This window comes from Pleurodeles waltl, chromosome 10 (genome assembly GCF_031143425.1).
Source record: "Pleurodeles waltl isolate 20211129_DDA chromosome 10, aPleWal1.hap1.20221129, whole genome shotgun sequence".
NCBI lineage: Eukaryota > Metazoa > Chordata > Amphibia > Caudata > Salamandridae > Pleurodeles > Pleurodeles waltl.
This window is the reverse complement of record NC_090449.1, coordinates 22,479,298-22,501,343: the sequence shown is the minus strand read 5'-3', so window position 1 is coordinate 22,501,343 and position 22,046 is coordinate 22,479,298. Positions and strand designations below refer to the sequence as shown.

Sequence of the window (22,046 nt, the reverse complement as noted above, 5' to 3'; positions counted from 1 at the left end):
GGTCTGGAAATCCACTGTTGTTGCATTGCTGGTGTTTGTTCATCCTGCAGAATCCCCCTATCCCGACTTCTGTGCTCTCTGGGGGTAGTAGGTGCACTTTACACCTACCTTTCAGGGTCTTGGGGTGGGCTATTTTTCTAACCCTCACTGTTTTCTTACAGTCCCAGTGACCCTCTACAAGATCAAATAGGGTTGGGGTCCATTCGTGGTTCACATTCCACTTTTGGCGTATATGGTTTGTGTTGCCCCTATACCTATGTGCTCCTATTGCAATCTACTGTAACTTTACATTGCTTGCATTACTTCCTTTTTCTATTACCTGCATAATTTTGGTTTGTGTACATATATTTTGTGTATATTTCTCATCCTCATACTGAGGGTACACACTGAGATACTTTTGGCATATTGCCATAAAAATAAAGTACCTTTATTTTTAGTATATCTGTGTATTGTGTTTTCTTATGATATTGTGCATATGACACCAGTGGTATAGTAGGAGCTTTATATGTCTCCTAGTTCAGCCTAAGTTGCTTTGCCATAGCTACCTTCTATCAGCCTCTTCTACACTAATAACGGATAACTGGACCTGGCACAAGGTGTAAGTACCTCTGGTACCCACTACAAGCCAGGCCAGCCTCCTACATGAGCACACACTTGTATTTACTGGTGAGCACACACTTGAAACCCCTGGTGAGCACACACTAATCCGTTCATGAGCACACACTTGTATCTAATGGGGAGCATGCACTTGTATCCACTGGTGAGCACACACTTGTATCCACTGGTGAGCACACACGAATCCTCTCATGTGCACTCACTTGTATCCACTGGTGAGCACGCACTTGTATCCACTGGTGAGCACGCACTTGTATCCACTGGTGGGCATGCACTTGTATTAACTGGTGAGCACACACTTGTATCCCTGGTGAACAAACACTTGTATCCACTGATGAGCACACATTTGTATTCACTGGTGAGCACACACTTGAAGTTCCTGGTGAGCACACACGAATCCCCTGGTGAGCACACATACTTTACTGGCTCTGCCCCAGCCCTACTGACACCGGACTCACTCCTGCCTGCATCATCCCCTCAGAGGCCTGGATGGTCACTCGCCTGACATGTTACACACTCTGCCCCAGCCCTACTGACACCGGACTCACTCCTGCCTGCATCATCACCCCAGAGGCCTGGACGGTAACTCGCCTGACATGTTACACACTCTGCCCCAGCCCTACTGACACCTGACTCACTCCTGCCTGCATCATCCCCCCAGAGGCTTGGGCAGTAACTCGCTTGACATGTTGCAGACACAGCCCCAGCCCTACCAGCCTTTCGCTTGCACCGCCCTGCAAGGGAATCACCCGATGTGCTGACGTGCTAGACGCCATGAATGTTAAAAAAACACTCGATTAGAAAGAGAAAATTGCAGAAGCCGAAACTTCCAGAAGTTTCAAAAAGGAACCAAGTTATTACTTAATGTATACAAATGTCAAGTGGAAGCAAAAAAACTGACACGATGTGAGTTCTGACTGTCCTCAGCAGCAGGTGAGGCTGTGTCCTCAGCAGCAGGTGAGGCTGTTTCCTATTCAGTGGGTGAGACTGTATCCTCAGCAGCAGGTGAGGCTGTTTCCGATGCAGTGGGTGAGACTGTATCCTCAGCAGCAGGTGAGGCTGTGTCCTATGCAGTGGGTGAGACTATGTCCTCGGCAGCGGGTGAGACTGTGTCCTCAGCAGCAGGTGAGTCTGTGTCCTATGCAGTGGGTGAGACTGTGTCCTCAGCAGCGGGTGAGACTGTGTCCTCAGCAGCAGGTGAGGCTGTGTCCACAGCAGCAGGTGAGGTTGTGTCCTATGCAGTGTGTGAGACTGTGTCCTATGCAGTGGGTGAGACTGTGTCCTCGGCAGTGGGTGAGACTGTGTCCTTGGCAGCAGGTGAGACTGTGTCCTATGCAGTGGGTGAGACTGTATCCTCAGCAGCAGGTGAGGCTGTGTCCTATGCAGTGGGTGAGACTGTATCCTCAGCAGCAGGTGAGACTGTGTCCTATGCAGTGGGTGAGACTGTATCCTCGGCAGCAGGTGAGGCTGTTTCCTATGCAGTGGGTGAGACTGTATCCTCAGCAGCAGGTGAGGCTGTGTCCTCGGCAGCGGGTGAGACTGTGTCCTCAGCAGCAGGTGAGGCTGTTTTCTATGCAGTGGGTGAGACTGTATCCTCAGCAGCAGGTGAGGCTGTGTCCTATGCAGTGGGTGAGACTGTGTCCTCGGCAGCGGGTGAGACTGTGTCCTCGGCAGCGGGTGAGACTGTGTCCTCAGCAGCAGGTGAGTCTGTGTCCACAGCAGCAGGTGAGGTTGTGTCCTATGCAGTGTGTGAGACTGTGTCCTATGCAGTGGGTGAGACTGTCTCCTATGTAGTGGGTGAGACTGTCTCCCATGCAGTGGGTGAGACTGTGTCCTCGGCAGCGGGTGAGACTGTGTCCTCAGCAGCAGGCGAGGCTGTGTCCACAGCAGCAGGTGAGGTTGTGTCCTATGCAGTGTGTGAGACTGTGTCCTATGCAGTGGGTGAGACTGTGTCCTCGGCAGCAGATGAGACTGTGTCCTCAGCAGCAGGTGAGGCTGTTTCCTATTCAGTGGGTGAGACTGTATCCTCAGCAGCAGGTGAGGCTGTTTCCGATGCAGTGGGTGAGACTGTACACTCAGCAGCAGGTGAGGCTGTGTCCTATGCAGTGGGTGAGACTGTGTCCTCGGCAGTGGGTGAGACTGTGTCCTCGGCAGCGGGTGAGACTGTGTCCTCGGCAGCAGGTGAGTCTGTGTCCTATGCAGTGGGTGAGACTGTGTCCTCAGCAGCGGGTGAGACTGTGTCCTCAACAGCAGGCGATGCTGTGTCCACAGCAGCAGGTGAGGTTGTGTCCTATGCAGTGTGTGAGACTGTGTCCTATGCAGTGGGTGAGACTGTGTCCTCGGCAGCAGATGAGACTGTGTCCTTGGCAGCAGGTGAGACTGTGTCCTATGCAGTGGGTGAGACTGTATCCTCAGCAGCAGGTGAGGCTGTGTCCTATGCAGTGGGTGAGACTGTATCCTCAGCAGCAGGTGAGACTGTGTCCTATGCAGTGGGTGAGACTGTATCCTCGGCAGCAGGTGAGGCTGTTTCCTATGCAGTCGGTGAGACTATATCCTCAGCAGCAGGTGAGGCTGTGTCCTCGGTAGCGGGTGAGACTGTGTCCTCAGCAGCAGGTGAGGCTGTGTCCTCAGCAGCAGGTGAGGCTGTTTTCTATGCAGTGGGTGAGACTGTATCCTCAGCAGCAGGTGAGGCTGTGTCCTATGCAGTGGGTGAGACTGTGTCCTCGGCAGCGGGTGAGACTGTGTCCTCGGCAGCGGGTGAGACTGTGTCCTCAGCAGCAGGTGAGTCTGTGTCCACAGCAGCAGGTGAGGTTGTGTCCTATGCAGTGTGTGAGACTGTGTCCTATGCAGTGGGTGAGACTGTCTCCTATGCAGTGGGTGAGACTGTCTCCTATGCAGTGGGTGAGACTGTGTCCTCGGCAGCGGGTGAGACTGTGTCCTCAGCAGCAGGCGAGGCTGTGTCCACAGCAGCAGGTGAGGTTGTGTCCTATGCAGTGTGTGAGACTGTGTCCTATGCAGTGGGTGAGACTGTGTCCTCGGCAGCAGATAAGACTGTGTCCTCAGCAGCAGGTGAGGCTGTTTCCTATTCAGTGGGTGAGACTGTATCCTCAGCAGCAGGTGAGGCTGTTTCCGATGCAGTGGGTGAGACTGTATCCTCAGCAGCAGGTGAGGCTGTGTCCTATGCAGTGGGTGAGACTGTGTCCTCGGCAGTGGGTGAGACTGTGTCCTCGGCAGCGGGGGATAGACTGTGTCCTCAGCAGCAGGTGAGTCTGTGTCCTATGCAGTGGGTGAGACTGTGTCCTCAGCAGCGGGTGAGACTGTGTCCTCAGCAGCAGGCGAGGCTGTGTCCACAGCAGCAGGTGAGGTTGTGTCCTATGCAGTGTGTGAGACTGAGTCCTATGCAGTGGGTGAGACTGTGTCCTCGGCAGCAGATGAGACTGTGTCCTTGGCAGCAGGTGAGACTGTGTCCTATGCAGTGGGTGAGACTGTATCGTCAGCAGCAGGTGAGGCTGTGTCCTATGCAGTGGGTGAGACTGTATCCTCAGCAGCAGGTGAGACTGTGTCCTATGCAGTGGGTGAGACTGTATCCTCAGCAGCAGGTGAGGCTGTTTCCTATGCAGTGGGTGAGACTGTATCCTCAGCAGCAAGTGAGGCTGTGTCCTCGGCAGCGGGTGAGACTGTGTCCTCAGCAGCAGGTGAGGCTGTGTCCTCAGCAGCAGGTGAGGCTGTTTCCTATGCAGTGGGTGAGACTGTATCCTCAGCAGCAGGTGAGGCTGTGTCCTATGCAGTGGGTGAGACTGTGTCCTCGGCAGCGGGTGAGACTGTGTCCTCGGCAGCGGGTGAGACTGTGTCCTCAGCAGCAGGTGAGTCTGTGTCCACAGCAGCAGGTGAGGTTGTGTCCTATGCAGTGTGTGAGACTGTGTCCTATGCAGTGGGTGAGACTGTCTCCTATGCAATGGGTGAGACTGTGTCCTCGGCAGCGGGTGAGACTGTGTCTTCAGCAGCAGGTGAGCCTGTGTCCTATGCAGCGGGTGAGACTGTGTCCTCGGCAGCGGGTGAGACTGTGTCCTCAGCAGCAGGCGAGGCTGTGTCCACAGCAGCAGGTGAGGTTGTGTCCTATGCAGTGTGTGAGACTGTGTCCTATGCAGTGGGTGAACCTGTGTCCTCGGCAGCAGATGAGACTGTGTCCTTGGCAGCAGGTGAGACTGTGTCCTATGCAGTGAGTGAGACTGTATCCTCAGCAGCAGGTGAGACTGTGTCCTATGCAGTGGGTGAGACTGTATCCTCAGCAGCAGGTGAGGTTGTTTCCTATGCAGTGGGTGAGACTGTATCCTCAGCAGCAGGTGAGGCTGTGTCCACAGCAGCAGGTGAGGTTGTGTCCTATGCAGTGTGTGAGACTGTGTCCTATGCAGTGGGTGAGACTGTGTTCTCGGCAGCGGGTGAGAATGTGTCCTCAGCAGCAGGTGAGTCTGTGTCCTAAGCAGTGAGTGAGGCTGTGTCCTATGCAATGGGTGAGACTGTGTCCTCGGCAGAGGGTTAGACTGTGTCCTATGCAGTGGGTGAGACTGTATCCTCAGCAGCAGGTGAGGTTGTTTCCTATGCAGTGGGTGAGACTGTATCCTCCGCAGCAGGTGAGGCTGTGTCCACAGCAGCAGGTGAGGTTGTGTCCTATGCAGTGGGTGAGACTGTGTCCTCGGCAGCGGGTGAGACTGTGTCCTCAGCAGCAGGTGAGTCTGTGTCCTAAGCAGTGGGTGAGGCTGGGTCCTATGCAATGGGTGAGACTGTGTCCTCGGCAGCGGGTGAGACTGTGTCCTCGGCAGCGGGTGAGACTGTGTCCTCGGCAGCAGGTGAGGCTGTGTCCTCGGCAGCAGGTGAGGCTGTGTTCTCTACAGTGGGTGAGACTGTGTCCTCTGCAGCAGGTGAGGTTGTTTCCTATGCAGTGGGTGAGACTGTATCCTCAGCAGCAGGTGAGGCTGTGTCCACATCAGCAGGTGAGGTTGTGTCCTATGCAGTGTGTGAGACTGTGTCCTATGCAGTGGGTGAGACTGTGTCCTCGGCAGCAGATGAGACTGTGTCCTTGGCAGCAGGTGAGACTGTGTCCTATGCAGTGGGTGAGACTGTATCCTCAGCAGCAGGTGAGACTGTGTCCTATGCAGTGGGTGAGACTGTATCCTCAGCAGCAGGTGAGGTTGTTTCCTATGCAGTGGGTGAGACTGTATCCTCAGCAGCAGGTGAGGCTGTGTCCACAGCAGCAGGTGAGGTTGTGTCCTATGCAGTGGTTGAGACTGTGTCCTCGGCAGCGGGTGAGACTGTGTCCTCAGCAGCAGGTGAGTCTGTGTCCTAAGCAGTGGGTGAGGCTGTGTCCTATGCAATGGGTGAGACTGTGTCCTCGGCAGCGGGTGAGACTGTGTCCTCGGCAGCGGGTGAGACTGTGTCCTCAGCAGCGGGTGAGACTGTGTCCTCGGCAGCAGGTGAGGCTGTGTCCTCGGCAGCAGGTGAGGCTGTGTCCTCGGCAGCAGGTGAGGCTGTGTCCTATGCAGTGTGTGAGACTGTGTCCTCGGCAGCAGGTGAGTCTGTGTCCTCAGCAGCAGGTGAGTCTGTGTCCTAAGCAGTGGGTGAGGCTGTGTCCTATGCAATGGGTGAGACTGTGTCCTCGGCAGCGGGTGAGACTGTGTCCTCGGCAGCGGGTGAGACTGTGTCCTCGGCAGCAGGTGAGGCTGTGTTCTCTACAGTGGGTGAGACTGTGTCCTCTGCAGTACGTGAAACTGTGTGCTCTTGAGTAGGGGAGAGTGAGACTGCATTCTCTGCAGTGCGTGAACTGCCAGCTGAACTAGTGTGGGGGGGTTGGGGGGGTGGGAGTGATACTGTGTCTTCTGCTGCAGATGAGACTGTGCCCTCTACAGTGGGACGGGGTGAGATTGTGCCATGTGCAGTGGGAGAGAGTGAGACTGTGTCCTCTGCAGTACTGATACTGTATCGTTTGAAATGTGAGACTGTGCCCTCTGAAGTGGGAGGTTGTGAGAATGTGTTCTCTGCAGAGGGTGAAACTGGGTCCTACGCAGCTGGTGAGAAGCAGGCTGTGCTCTGCAGTGGGTGATAGTGATAGTGTGTCCTCTGCAGTGGGTGGCAGTGATGTTGCGTCCTCTGCAGTGGGTGGTAGTGATACTGTGTCCTCTACAGGGAATGGCAGTGATAGTGAGTCTTCTGCACTGAGTGGGCAGTGATACTGTGTCCTCAGCTGTGGTTGGCAATGATACTGTATCCTCTGCAGTGTGTGGCAGTGATACTGTGTCCTCAGCTGTGGGTGGCAGTGATACTGTATCCTCTGCAGTATGTGGCAGTGATACTGTGTCCTCTGCAGTGGGTGACAATGATATTGTGTCCTCTGCAGTGGGAGGCAGTGATACTGTGCCCTCTGCAGGGTGTGAGACTTATGAGCAGTGTGCAGTGGACGAGGTTGGAATATCCTCTGCAGTGGGGGAAATTGTCTCCTGCACGGCTGGTGAGAGTCAGTCTGTTCTCTACATTGGGTGGCAGAGATACGTTGTTCTATGCAGTGGGTGACAGTGATACTATGCCCTCTGCAGTGGGTGGCAATGATACTGTGTCATCTGTACTAGGTTGCAGTGATACTATGTCCTCTGTAGTGGCTGACAGTGATACTGGGTGTCCTCTGCAGTGGGTAACAGTGATACTGTGTTCTCTGCAGTGTGTGGCAGTGATACCGTGTGCTCTGCAGTGGGTGGCAGTGATGCTGGGTCCTCTGCAGTGGGTGACAATGATATTGTGTCCTCTAGTGGGTGGCTGTGATACTGTGTCATCTGCACTGGGTGGCAGTGATACTGTGTCTTCTGCAGTGGGTGGCAGTGACACTGCGACCTCTGTATTGAGTGGGCAGTGATACTGTGTCCTCAGCTATGGCGGCAGTGATACTGTGTCATCTGCAGTAGGTGGCAGGATACTGTGTCCTCTGCAGTGGGTGGCAGTGGTACCGTGTCCTCTGTAGTCATCTGCCGTGGGTGAGAGTGAGACTGTTCTCTGCAGTTAGTGAATTGCGACTGTCCTCTGCAGTGGGTGAGACTATATCTTCTGCAAAAAGAGAGAAGGTGGCGGTTCTCTACAGTGGATGAGACAGTCTCCCCTGCAGTGGGAGAGAGTGAGAAATGTGTTCTCTGTAATGGAAAAGAGTGAGACTGTTCCTCTGCTGTGAGAAAGAGTGAGTCTGTTTCTCTTCAGTGGCTAAAACTGCGTCCTTTGCAGAGGAAGATTGTATGATATTATTCTGCAGTGTAGTGAGCGCTAGTGGGATCCTGTCCTTTGTGTAGGGGAGACTGTGTCCTCTGCAGTGAGTGGGAGTATGGGAAGTGGTGTCCTCTGTAGCTGGTGAAACTGTGTCCTTTGCAGACCACAAAAGTGAGACCTTTTCTTCTGCAGTGGGTGAGACTGTGTCTTCTGCAGTGGGTGAGACTGTGTCTTCTGCAGTGGGTGGCTGGGACTGAGTTGCTGAGAGTGAGCCAGGTGAAACTATGTCTTCCGCAGAAGATGTGAATAAGCCTTTGTCCTCTGTAGTGGTTTAGGCCGCGCACTCCTCCGTGGGTGAGACTATGCCCTCTGCAGTGGGTTAGACTATGTCCTATGAACTGGGTGAGACTTTGTTCTCTGCAGAGGGTGACTCTGTCCTCTGCAGTGGGTGAGACTGTGTCCTCCCAAGAAGATGGGTTAAGACGTTGTCCTCTGTAGTGGGTGAGACAGTGTCCTGCGCGGATGGTGATGGTAAGATTGTCCCCCTGCAGTGGATGAGAGTGAGACTGTCCTCTGCAGTGGGTGAGAAGAAGAGACATACTGGAGGAAGAAACACGAGACGTTCACTGCAGTGGATGAGACTGTTTTGTGCAGTAGGTGAGATGAGTCCTCTGCAGTGACTGACAGTGAGCAGTGTCATCTGCAATGAGTGAGACTGAGTCCTCTGCAGTGGGTGAGACTGTTCTCGGCAGTGGGTGATAGTGAGACATTTACAGGGGTATTTGAATTTAGCTCGAGGTCTGTGGGTACCACCTGACGCGCCCTGGGGTGGCCACCATCCCTACCTCTCCCTGGTGCCTTATCACTACTAGGTGGGGTCATAGCTCTCAATAGTGCAGCGGGTGCAGTGCTACCAGGGCCAGTGAAACATGGATTACGACTGTAGTTTATTACCAAATTGGGGGGGGCGGGTCCGTTTCATTCCTTATGTTAGGCCCCGTGGCTCTCTTGATCTGCCACTGTCACCAAGGCTGGCTTCCCCCGCCCCACTTCCACCCAGAGTTGAGGGGAAAGGCGCTATATTTCGTACTCATCGAGACATGACGCTTGAGGAGGCAGAGAGACGGGGCGAGACATGATGCTTGAAAAGGCAGAGAGACAGGGTGAGGAATAGAGAGGAGGTCTTGAGAAGGCAGAGAGACAGGGCGAGGAATAGACACGAGGCCTTCAGGAGGCAGAGAGACAGGGTGAGGAATAGGTACGAGGCCTTCAGGAGGCAGAGAGACAGGGTGAGGAAGAGACATGAGGCCTTGGAGAGGCAAGAGACAGTGTAAGGAAGAGGCGTGAGGCCTTAGAGAGGCAAGAGACAGGGTGAGGAAGAGACATGAGGCCTTGGAGTGGCAAGAGACAGGATGAGGAAGAGACATAAGGCCTTGGAGAGGCAAGAGACAGTGTAAGGAAGAGACGTGAGGCCTTAGAGAGGCAGACAGACATGATAAGTAAGTCTGAGCGGACATGTACAGTAGCTCTTTCCCTAAACCCACCCCAGTAACACACCCTGCCAGTACCACCGAGGTGCCACAGATCGAGGCGTGTTTCCACGCTCCCTGACATCGAGACGCCACGTGACACCTGGGCAGTGCTTAATTTGTAAATACAGAGGTGCCGATGCCCAAAGCCCTCCTCTTAAACATGCGGCTGCTTTAATTAAATGTGTGAACATGTAATACTGAGGCGGCGTAATCCTGAAGCTATCTCGGGCCTCTTCAATCCATATAAAGCCACTCCCTGCCCCTTCAGCTAACTCTTGCAGCTTTCTACTTTCTCCCTTTGTAACGCTTTTTCGTTTTCCCTTAATCTGTCTTTCCCATATGTCTTTTGCTCGCAGCAAATGCTTGAGGCAGAAGAATAAGCCCTGGCCCTCAAAAATAAGTGCCGGTGCTCAGCTCCGGAAACAACAAGCACAAATTAAGCACTGCACCTGGGAGACGTGAGCGGGCGCAACCACTCTACATTATTTGAAGGAACTTCCACTAAAACTGCTGCACATGTGTTTGTATGTCCAGTAAACGTGCTACAGCTCAGTGGGCGTTTTCTGAACTGTGGTGGAAGCAGTGCTTTAAATGTACTGGTGCTGTCCGGTACCGAGTACCTGCACCTCTTTAAATTGAAAGGGAGAGCACCTGCACTTCTTTCATTTAAAGGGAGAGTACCTGTACTTCTCAGCACTGCTGCATTACATTTAAAGGGTGAGTACCTGATGCTTTACATTTAATGGGAGACTACTGGCACTTCTCAGGAGCAAACAATTACTCTAGAGAGTGATTACCCGCACTGCTTTTTTCCATTTAACGCGCTGGGTGGACGTTGTCGGTAATTCTAGTTATAGGTTGAAACTACTCCCTGCTCTCAAAAATAAGTGCCGGTGCTCTGCGCCGAAAACAACGGGCACAAAAGAAGCCCTGGTGTTGGCACATTATAAGCTAGACTCATTGGATTTGGCATTGCTTGTTCTAGTATGCAGCTAATATCCTAAGGAATGTAAGAGCGCTTTACAGAGTACACGAAAAGACACACTGGTTGCAAGTACAATACATATTTGTATTTTTGAAAAGCCTGTTGCCATTGCAGTTTGTAAATGTATTAACTTGCTATATGTGCACTCGGGACCACAAGAGGCAGAGGAGGGGGTAATGCTCTCCTCGGGTGCAGCCCTCCCTGTGAACACTCAGTACTTCCTTAGAGCTATTTTAAGTTCCCTCCTGGTTCCTCCTCCTGTGGGTCTCCCTGAGTCAGCCACTTCCCCTCCAGAGCAGGCACAAGTCTCAGGCTCAGCGGGGTGAACCCACGGAGGCTCTGATTGGACAGACCCTCGCTCTCTGCCGCATGATTGGTCACTCACCCGTCCAATCAGCGTGCCCGAGCGGCAGGCGCGTGTCGCTGCCAAGAAATTCATAATTCATATGAATAGAATGAAGAGTGTGGGCTACGTGGGCGGGACCACTGGCCGCGCATGCGCCTGAGCCGCCCCGCCCTCCAGCTGGGACCAGCCCTGCAGTCCGTGACCTGCCCCGGGACTGGGAGACCCTGCACCGGCCGCGGGAGGTGAGACGGGGCCGGCCTCAGCGCAGAGGGAGCGCCCGGTCCGAAGGAGGGCAGTGCTACGGCAGAGGGGTGAGTATTCATGGAAGGCCAGGGGGGCTGGGTGAGAGTCAGTCACACCACAGGACGGGCTGTGTGGGCATAGGCATGTCACGCTTGCAAGAGTGACACTCACGGGCAGTACAGATGGTGCAGTCACCCATGTCACGCTTGCAAGAGTGACACTCTAGGACAGTAAGGCTGGTACAGTCACTCATGTCACGCTTGCAAGAGTGACACTCACGGGCAGTACAGATGGTGCAGTCACCCATGTCACGCTTGCAAGAGTGACACTCTAGGACGGTAAGGCTGGTACAGTCACTCATGTCACGCTTGCAAGAGTGACACTCACGGGCAGTACAGCTGGTGCAGTCACCCATGCCACGTTTGCAGGAGTGACACTCACAGACAGTACAGCTGGTGCAGTCACTCATGTCACGCTTGCACGAGTGACCCCCTAGGACAGTAAGGCTGGTGCAGTCACTCATGTCACGCTTGCAGGAGTGACACACATGGACAGTAAGGCTGGAGCAAAGTCACTTGTGTCACGCTTGCAGGAGTGACACGGACAGTAAGGCTGGTGCAGTTACTCATGCCATGCTTGCAGGAATGACACTCACGGACAGTAAGGCTGGTGCAGAGTTACTCATGCCACGCTTGCAGGAGTGACACTCAAGGACAGTAAGGCTGGTGCAGTCACTCATGTCATGCTTCCAAGAATGTCACTCATGGACAGTAAGGCTAGTGCAGAGTCACTTGTGTCACGCTTGCAAGAGTGACACTCAAGGACAGGAAGGCTGGTGCAGAGTCATTCTTGTCATGGTTGCAGCAGTGACTCTAAAGGACAATAGAGCTGGTGCAGTCACTCTTGTCCCGGTTGCAGGAGTGACACTCAAGGACAGTAGGGCTGGTGGACAGTCACTTCTGTCACACTTGCAGAAGTGACACTCAAGGACAGTAAAGCTGAAGCAACCACATGTGTAACGCTTGCAGGAGTGACTACAGGACAGTAAGACTGCTGCAGTCACTCATGTCACGCTTGCAGGAGTGACACTCCAGGGCAGTATGGCTGCTGTAGAGTCACTTGTGTCACGCTTGCAGGAGTGACACTCAAGGACTGTAAGACTGGTGCAGTCACTCATGTTACGCTTGCAGCAGTGGTACTCAAGGGCAGCAAGGCTGGTGCAGAGTCACTTGTGTCGCACTTGCAGGAGTGACACTCAAGGGTAGCAAGGCTGGTGAAGTCACTCATGTCCTGCTTGCAAGAGTGGCACTCAAGGACAGTAAGGCCGGTGCACAGTCAATCCTGTCACGCTTGCAGGAGTGATAGTCAAGGATAGTAAAGCTGGTGTAGGCACTCGTGTCACGCTTTCAAGTGTGACATGGACAGCGAGGCTGGTGCAGAGTAACTCGTCTCGCGCTTGCAGGAGTGACACCCAAGGACGGCAAGGCTGATACAGAGCCACTCATGTCACGCTTGCAGGAGTGACACTTAAGGACACTAAGGCTGGTGCAGTCCCTCGTGTCACACTTGCATGAGTGACTGCAGGACAGAAAAAATGGTGCAGTCACTCGTGTCACGCTTGCAGTAGTGACTCTAAAGGCCAGTAAGACTGGTGCAGTCACTCGTGTAACGCTTGCACGAGTGACTCTACAGGACAGTGAAGCCGCTGCAGTCACTTGTGTCACGCTTGCAGGAGTGACTCTACAGGAAAGTAAGGCTGGTGCAGTCGCGCATGTCACGCTTGCAGGAGTGACTCTACAGGACAGTAAGGTGGTGCAGACCCCCGATACACGTCAGTATGGAGGCACATCTCTTCCGGGTGTGCGGTAGAGCGGAAGAGCAGTCAGTCTCCAGAGAAGCAGGTTTGCTGGCATCATTAAAGGGGCACTCATTAGCATCATCGCCTCAGTCCCTTCGGAGCTCTCTGCTTGTGTCACCCGCCGGGTCGCTTACCTTGGCACTGATATGTTTTATGAGCGGGAATCCCCGCACACAGCAGACCTTCGTGCAGTGAATGACTATATTGTAATGAGGTATGTGCACTTCTGAGTTTGTGATCAGGGTTTGTGCTGTGAGTTATGGACCCCTGGCTTTCAATCCTGGCTAACCTGCTAGACAGCACTGCGTAATCCTTGGCATAGCACTTGGTCTAGCTAGGGCTGAGTTCGCTCCAGCTACCCAACACAAGGAGCGCTTAGAAACAAGAAGTGTGGTGGGCGCTATGAAACATTTGACATTCACACGTACTTGTTAAAAACGTTCAGAAACCCGTTAGACCCATAGAGAGTTGGCGTCTCTGCTCTTCCCGCTCATGGAAGTCGCTGCGGATTTGAATTTTGCCTCCTTCCGTCGGTGCTGAAAGGCGGCCCGCTCTTTACCGCCGGCTCGGCGCTATCCCGAGGGACTCCGGGCCCAGGGAGGCTCCGGGGATGACGGGACCGTCTGAGGGGTTTGTTTCAAATAACTTTTTTAAATTTGCGAGGGCGGTGGGGTTGGGGGTGGGGGGGGGTACTGTGCGAGAGCGGGAGGGGTGTGAGTGAGGGCGGGAGGGGCACAGTGTGAGGGGCACAGTGTGGGGGTGAGAGGGGCCCATTTTGGGGGTGGGAGGGGTACAATGTGAGTGAGGGTGGGAGGGTTCATTGTGACGGGTACAATGTGAGGATGGGAGGTGTGAGGGCGGGAGGAGTACAGTGTGAGGGGTACAATGTGAGTGAGGGTGGGAGGGTTCAGTGTGACGGGTACAGTGTGAGGGTGGGATGTGTGAGGGCGGGAGGGGCACAGTGTGAGTGAGTGCGGGAGGGGTACAGTGTGAGGGGTACAGTGTGGGGGTGGGAGGGGTACAATGTGAGTGAGGGTGGGAGGGTTCAGTGTGAGGGGTACAGTGTGAGGGTGGAAGGGGTGAGGGCGGGAGGGGTACAGTGTGAGTGAGAGTTGGAGGGGTACAGTGTGAGTGAGATTTGGAGGGGTACAGTGTGAGTGAGGGCGGGAGGGGTGCAGTGTGAGGGTGGGAGGTGTGTGGGCGGGAGGGGTACAGTGTGAGTGAGAGTTGGAGGGGTACAGTGTGAGTGAGGGCGGGAGAGTTCAGTGTGAGGGCGTGAGGGGTACAGTGTGAGTAAGAGTTGGAGGGGTACAGTGTGAGTGAGGGCGGGAGAGTTCAGTGTGAGGGCGTGGGGGGTACAGTGGGAGGGGTGAGGGCGGGAGGGGTACAGTGTGAGTGAGGGTGAGAGGGTGGGAGAAGAGAGGTGGCGTGTTCGGATTTACGCCCGTTAGATTAAATACATTAGGCTTTATATTTCTTCATTATAGCTCCAAACTGGCTGCTTCGGGGCGCCTTTGCCAGAGGTGAAGCGCAGTCACTTTCAATATGACAGGCTGCCCCAGTGTCAGATGTAGCGCCACAGTTGTTTATGTTGCGCTACGCTTTATTCGTATATCTCCCCCCGTCGTGTGTTACGTTATGCCTGCAAATAATGTAATTCACATTAGGTTATGTTTCGTTCTCATGTCGTGTAACGTAGCGCTGTTCGATGGAGTAAAACCTTATCATGGAAGGTTTAAAAACCACACAGCACACAACCCCCTCGCTACAGATGCCACATACTCCCGCCCTCTCACACTGTGACGTCAAAATGACGCATGGCACAGTATGGCCCCACTTCACACCACATGGCATGTGCTGAACGCACTGAAAGACGGACGGACAGAGGACGCGTGGACACCCACTGGGGGTGGAAACTGGTTTAAAGTGTTAGACGGCGCCCAGGAAGCCCTGTGAGTGCACGCTTTACATGAATGAATGTCTGTCAGCGCCTTGAGACCCTCAGGGTGAGTAGTGAGCTTTACAAATACTCTGATTGATTGATTGATTGATTGATCTGTTTATTCATTGCGCACATCTCAGGCCTGCCAAGATTGGCACTTCCCCCCACCTCAAGCCTGTGCACCCCCACTGGTCGAACACACTCCTCAGTGTTGTGTGCACTTGTCAGCCATGGCTGACCGAGGGTGGCCTGAGAGGTAGCCTGCAGGGTTGAGTGGTCATGGCCTGTGTTCTGCGGAAAAGGAGTCTCCGAGGCCGAACCTTGGAGCTAGGGAATAACCGGCTGTCGTCAGTGTGGCCAACAAAGGAGTGGCCACCCTTGTGCTGATGAAAGTGCTGGCACCCCTGTGGATGTGGCAGCCTCCCTTTCAATCTGGGCATGCACCTGTTCAGTGTGGGCGACAGTCCTGCTGGCATAGGCTTCTGGTGTCCACTCTCAACACAGTGGTGTAATGAAACTTGAGGGGGCCCCACACTCCGGACCCAGCCAGGAGCTCTCAGGCCAGGGGCCCACCACCTGTGCACAGTGCTGGAGGAGGCCACCTGGAGCTCAGGGCACCCCGCCCCCCACTGCAGGGGTTATTGTAAGGCCACTGTCTCAACAGGCCTATCTTCATGATAGACCTGCCCCTAATATTGTGGGTTTGATATCGGGCCATAGCTTTGTTTCTTTCATTGGATTAAAGTAGGCCAGGGTGGACTCGGCCACAGTGCATCTTTGGTGTTCTGGGATGATGCTGCAAGCTCTTCCTCCCACTCCCAGGTGATCAATCCTTACGTTAGTTCTCGAAGAGGAGCAGTGAGGGCTGTCAGGTTTTCGATTAAACACCCTCAAAAGTTGACCATGACCATGAAGTGTCTTGCTTCCAGCACAGAGGACATGGCAGGTGCTGACTTTATGTCTTTCCCCTTGGCAAGGTTGGGGGGGCATTTTATCTGCTGAAAAGTGGTACCCGAAGAAGCTGATGATCGGTCTCAGAAGCTCACATTTCTCTCAGTGGAGGGTAAGACCACAGTTGAGTCTCTCTTGTACCTTCTGAAGACGTGTGCTGCTCCTCCATGTTTGGGCATGGACCAAAATGTTGTTGTCGTATCGATAACCCCTGCTAACCCTGACAGGAGGTGCTCTGGAAGACCTCTGCCGCGCTGGATATTCACAAATTCACTCTTTTGTATCTGCGGAGGTGTAGGTGAGTAGAGAAGATGGTAATGTACCAGGACTCCTGGTCCAACAAGACTTGGTGATACCGGAGGTCCATCTTGGAGAACCAGCAGGACCTTGTTATGTCACTCACTAGATAGTCCACTGTCAGGGTGCTGTGTCTCTCCAGCGAGACTGGCAGATTTGGGAGGGCATCTCTACGCAGAACCTCATCTCCCCTGGTTGCTTGAGCTTGTGCGTGGGTCACCACAACTGACGACAGCCAGAGAGAGGGCTCATACTCTCTTTCAATGATATGTGGCGCTTCAAATTTCCAGAGTTCTGCTATCTTGGGACGGAAGTGGAACCCCACCCAGTGGTGTCATAAAACGTGGGTTGCACAGACTGGTCAATATGGAGTTTCACCATTTCCTCCTCAAGCACCCAAAGCCAAGAAAGAGTTATTTAATTGGTCTTTGAAGGCTGTCTACCAATGTGGTGTGAACACTAAGTGCAAGCTGAATCATTCACAGGCTTTCCGCTGTGAGGCAGCTGAGCCGTCACATACACCTTGGCTGATGTGGTCACGTCATTGTGCGAAAGTCCATGACAAACATGGCTGCAGTGTGGGAGGCGGGTTTGGATGTCCATAGGCGCCTTAGAAGGTGTAAGTGCCTCCTGCAGCCCATTTAATGATGACAACCAGGGGTTGCACTGCATTGCAGTATTTATAGTACGGATCCTACACCTCATGGGATTGTGAAGTGCTTTTTTGCATCAGGTTTCTAGGCGCCATTCTGAGTACAGGATTGAATAGAGTATTGGTTGTAGATTGACCAGAATGAGAGAAGTTGCATGAGAATTGGAGACGTGCTAGAAACCCGGCGAGGCAGTCACTGCGGTTAAACACAGGGGCCCTTAAGTACGGGGAATTGGCGTAGGGCAGCGCTGCGAGTCCTCATGCTCTGCGCTGTACAACGTGATAGAGCAGGAATGCTCTGTATTTAGGAAACACAGTGCATTCCTACACTTTCCCACTGCGCCGGCACACAATTTGCTACCCAGCCCCAACGCAGGCACCCTGGCACCACGGTGCAAGGGTGCCCGCATTGCATGCAGGATTGTTTTTGTGCAGGAAGGGACACCTGTTGACCCCTTCGTAGCAGGCGTGAGCCTTGGTATGTTTTAAGATAGGTTTCTCTGGATTTTGGCCCCGTGATAGTAGGCGTGAGCCTTGGTATGTTTTAAGCTATGTTTCTATGGATGTTGTCCCCATTATACTAGGCGTGGGTCTGGAGTTGTGACCTTGAGGCTGTCGCATACTCACTTCTAGTTAATTAAGACTTAACCAGGTTTTCCTGGATGGAGTCTTTAGTTCATTGGAACAATGTAGTTACACAGGATGGGGCCAGAACGGCCGGTGATCATTGACGGCGGGTTTAGCTCGGCTGCCAGGATGACTGACACAAGTTTTCCATTGTTTCCCGTCAGCCCCTGCGCGCGCCCCCATAGAACAGCCTTGGAAATGGGACCCATCAGCTCCCACAGCCCAGACCGGGCAGGTCCACGGTGCCAAAGGACCCAGGGAGTTAACAACCTCTGCGTAGTTCGGTAAAAGTTTAAACCAGACCGGCCACGCCTAGTATCACAGAGCCAAAATCCAGAGAAACCTATCTTAAAACATACCAAGGCTCACTATTTATTTTGCAGGTGGTGTCAGTGGGAAATGGTGAGAGCTCGGAAGAGAGGAATGAATTACTAACGCCAAGACTGGTAAAGTGGTGCCAGGGGTCACCGTTGGCACCAGCCCTCGTAGCTATTCATTCTTTCGGTATAGCGCCCACGCTATCACATGACAACCTCTAGGCACTTCACATGGGAGGAGGAGATGGGGTGACAACTGTAGATGTCAAAGAGTGAGGGGTATTTGGGGAGAATATGGTCTGTAAATGGGGGGGGGGGGAGGTTTTTTTTCTCGATAAGTTAAAGGGTGGGGGTTACATGGGCGAGCTGTGTCTTTTAAGTGCAAATCACCCCCAAATCTTGTGTATCCTTGTATCCTTGAGAATGCGCAGATTCCCCCCAACCCTTTGAATCTTTCAGAATGCACAGATCTCCACAAACCATTTGAATGCACAGATTTCCACAAACTCTTCATATCTTTCAGAATGCACAGATTTTCGCAAACCTTTGTATCTTTGAGAATGCAGGGGTCTCCCCCAGACCGGGTGTATCCATGGGAGTTCAGGGGTCTCCCACAATTCCTGTGTGTCTAGCAGGGGAGGAGTCATCATGATTGGGGCTGTGCCTCCCCGAATTATTGTTCCTCCACACGATCAGTAATGGTACCTGCCCATCCCTCTGCCGGCAGACAGCTCAACTTTACAGTTATATAGCGCTTACTGCCCCCGGTGAGGCATTGAAGTGCTTTACGCTGGCAGCACGCAGCTCAGGAACCCAAGGTTAGGGCTCAATCCTGTAGTTACCGGTTGCTGTCGGATATTGGGATTCCACTTGTGTGTGAGAGGAGAGACCTGTTGGATAGAAGGGAGAGGGACTGGGGTCCTGGGGTGAGAGACCTGTTGGATAGAAGGGAGAGAGGCACTGGGGCTGTGAGGAGAGACCTGTTGGATAGAAGGGAGAGAGGCACTGGGGCTGTGAGGAGAGACCTGTTGGATAGAAGGGAGAGGGGCTGGGGGCCTTGGAGGAGAGACCTGTTGGATAGAAGGGAGAGGGGCACGGGGGCTGAGAGGAGAGACCTGTTGGATAGAAGGGAGAGGGGCACGGGGGCTGAGAGGAGAGACCTGTTGGATAGAAGGGAGAGGTGCACGGGGGCTGAGAGGAGAGACCTGTTGGATAGAAGGGAGAGGAGCACGGGGGCTGAGAGGAGAGACCTGTTGGATAGAAGGGAGAGGGGCTGGGGGCCTGGGAGGAGAGATCTGTTGGATAGAAGGGGGAGGGGCACCGGGGCTGTGAGGAGAGACCTGCTGGATAGAAGGGAGAGGGAGCCGAGGGTCCGGGAGGAGAGACCTGCTGGATAGAAGGGAGAGGGAGCCGAGGGCCCGGGAAGAGAGACCTGTTGGATAGAAGGGAGAGGGCCTGGGGGCCTGGGAGGAGAGACCTGCTGGATAGAACGGAGAGGGAGCCGAGGTCCTGGGAGGAAAGCTGGCACTGCTGCTGGGCTAAGCTGGATGCTCCCCGGGCAGCAGTTGATAATCATTGGCCCAGGGACCCCCTCTGAAGGAGAGAGACCCTGGCACTTCGGGCACAGCAGGGAAGGTGGCACGCAGGCCTGGTGGGGCAAGGGGCTACACTTCTGCCAGGCTCAGAGAGTGGTGACCCTGTGTGGTCCCTGGCACCGCCTCTGAAGGAGAAAGACTGGCACTGCGCGCAGAGGGAGGGTGGCACGCAGGCCTGGTTGGGTGGTGGGAGGGAGGTCACACTATTGTCCAGCTCAGAGAGTGGTGACCCTGGCTGCTTCTTAAAGAGAGACCCTGGCCCTGCAGCAGAGCGAGGGTGGCACGACGGCTTAAGAGAGTGGAGTTATTCCACTCTTGTAAGATAGGGAGCTCGCCCCTGTGATGCCCAAACCCCTGGTACTAGCTCCCAGAAGCCGACCTCTGGGGTAGACGCCCTCGTACAACAGTTAGAGCCAGGGCGCGGGTGGCACACAGGTCTGTGGTGGTGATGAGATGACCCTGGGCCGGGGCCTCTGGCCAGAGGGACCCCTCACCCCTTAAGGAGAAGCCCTGGCAGGGTGGGCAGTGCCTGGGTGGCAACAGCAAAAAGATGGGCCCCTGTCAGGCTCACCGAAAGGGCCACATGAGGCTGCGCCTGGTGATGGAGAGTCCCTGGCATTGAGGCCTCTCCCGCCTGTGCCACTGCAGCGGGCACCGACTGGCAGGGGAGGCCTCCTCCTGGCCGTTAATCATTACTGCTGGTAGAACTCTGCCCTCCTTGGCACATGTATCTATTTAATGAATTACTTATTTCCTTCTTCGTCTCTCCTGGCACGGATGTGGTCACGGGAGGGCGATGGGTAGAATAGAACCCAGGGGGCACGGGGACCTGGCAGGGAGGTGGCTCCGGTACCAGGCTCAGGCACAGGCGACCATGGGCTGCTGTTGATAATCACTGGCCCATGGCACCACCTCTGAAGGAGAGGCCCTGGCACTGTCTGCAGGGCTAGGATGGCACGCAGCCCTGGGAGGGCCGGGAGATGACCCTGCTGTCGGACCCAGAGAGCGGTGACCCCTGGATGGTATTGGGACCACCCCCTGAAGGAGACACCCTGGCACTGCGGACAGGGCAGGGAGATGACACGACAGAGATGGGTGTGCCCAGGGTGGGTGTGTTCACCCTACAGGCAGACAGGAGGTGCTGCTCATGCCGTGATCACCACGTCCCCTCGAAGGGTCTCTGACAGACCGCGCCCCGCCAGAGCTTGGCAGCAGCGTCTCTTCCCTGTCCGGACGGGGCCTCAGTTCTTTATCACTGGCAGACACCGGCTGCCAGAGACTTGTGAATTACCCATCACTGCCAGATACTCCGTGCCAACCTTACATCATCGTCAAACACAGTGTGCCAGCCTTAGACCACTGTCAGCACCAGGACCAGCCTTACATCTCTGTCAGACACTGGGAGCCAGCCTTAGACCACTGTCAGCACCAGGACCAGCCTTACATCTCTGTCAGACACTGGGAGCCAGCCTTACATCACTGTCAGCACCAAGACCAGCCTTACATCTCTGTCAGACACTGGGAGCCAGCCTTAGACCACTCTCAGCACCAAGACCAGCCTTACATCTCTGTCAGACACTGGGAGCCAGCCTTAGACCACTGTCAGCACCAGGACCAGCCTTACATCTCTGTCAGACACTGGGAGCCAGCCTTAGACCACTGTCAGCACCAGGACCAGCCTTACATCTCTGTCAGACACTGGGAGCCAGCCTTAGACCACTGTCAGCACCAGGACCAGCCTTACATCTCTGTCAGACACTGGGAGCCAGTCTTACATCACTGTCAGACGCTGGGTGTCAGATATATATCACTGGCAGGCACCGGGTGTCAGATATATATCACTGGCAGGCACTTATATATCACTGACAGGCACTGCATGTCGGCTATATATCACTGGTAGGCCCTGATATGTTCAATGGCAGGCACTGATATGTCACTGCAGACACTGCATGTCAAATATAAATCACTGGCAGGCATTGATATGTCACTGCTGGCAGTCAATGGGTGTCAGATATATATCACTGGCAGGCACTGCATGTCAGATATATATCACTGGCAGGCACTGGGTGTAGGATATATATCACTGGGTGTCAGATATATATCACTGGCAGGCACTGATATGTCATTGACAGGCACTGCATGTCGGCTATATATCACTGGCAGGCACTGATATGTCACTGGCAGACACTGCATGTCAGATATAAATCACTGGCAGGCATTGATATGTCACTGGCAGACCTGGGTGTCAGATATATATCACTGGCAGGCACTGCATGTCAGATATATATCACTGGCAGGCACTGGGTGTGGGATATATATCACTGGAGGACACTGGGTGTCAGATATATATCACTGGCAGGCACTGGGTTTAGGGTATATATCACTTGCAGGCACTGGGTGTCAAATATATATCACTGGCAGGCACTGGGTGTCAGATGTATTTCACTGGACGGTACTGGGTGTAGGATATATATCACTGGCAGGCACTGGGTGTCAAATATATATCACTGGCAGGCACTGCATGTCACATATATTTCACTGGCAGGCACTGGGTTTAAGATATATATCACTGGAAGGCACTGATCTGTCACTGGCAGGCACTGATATGTCACTGGAAGACACTGCATGTCAGATATATATCAGTGGCAGGCACTGGTTGTAGGATATATATCACTGGCAGCCACTGGGTAGCACACAACTGTGTGTCATCTATTTATCACCAGCAGATATTGAGTGTCTATCACTGACAGACATTGGATGTCAGCCATATATGACGTCAGTCTCCATGTGTCACTTTTGCATCACTGTCAGACCCAGGGACTTTCCACAGGCTGGCACGGATGA

The 22,046-nt window shown here is 53.9% G+C and overlaps 2 protein-coding genes across 3 annotated transcripts in view; both read left to right on the top strand.

Annotated features, from left to right (window-relative positions):
• LOC138262290 (fap1 adhesin-like) overlaps positions 1–5,095 on the top strand; it is a 55,141-nt gene extending 50,046 nt beyond the window's left edge. Inside the window, exons 4-5 of the mRNA XM_069212189.1 lie at positions 1,543–3,780; positions 3,900–5,095. Of these exons, the coding sequence (XP_069068290.1) occupies positions 1,543–3,780; positions 3,900–5,095 (3,434 nt within the window). The remainder of the gene's footprint in view (positions 1–1,542; positions 3,781–3,899) is intronic.
• Positions 5,096–10,761: 5,666 nt separating this feature from the next.
• LOC138260945 (deoxyribonuclease-1-like 1) overlaps positions 10,762–22,046 on the top strand; it is a 59,768-nt gene continuing 48,483 nt past the window's right edge. Inside the window, exon 1 of one of the 2 annotated variants that reach the window (XM_069209490.1) lies at positions 10,762–11,031. The gene's annotated coding sequence lies outside the window, so the exon portion shown is untranslated. Of the gene's footprint in view, positions 11,032–12,918; positions 13,036–22,046 lie in introns of those variants that run through there. The other variant, XM_069209492.1, reaches the window with a different exon arrangement.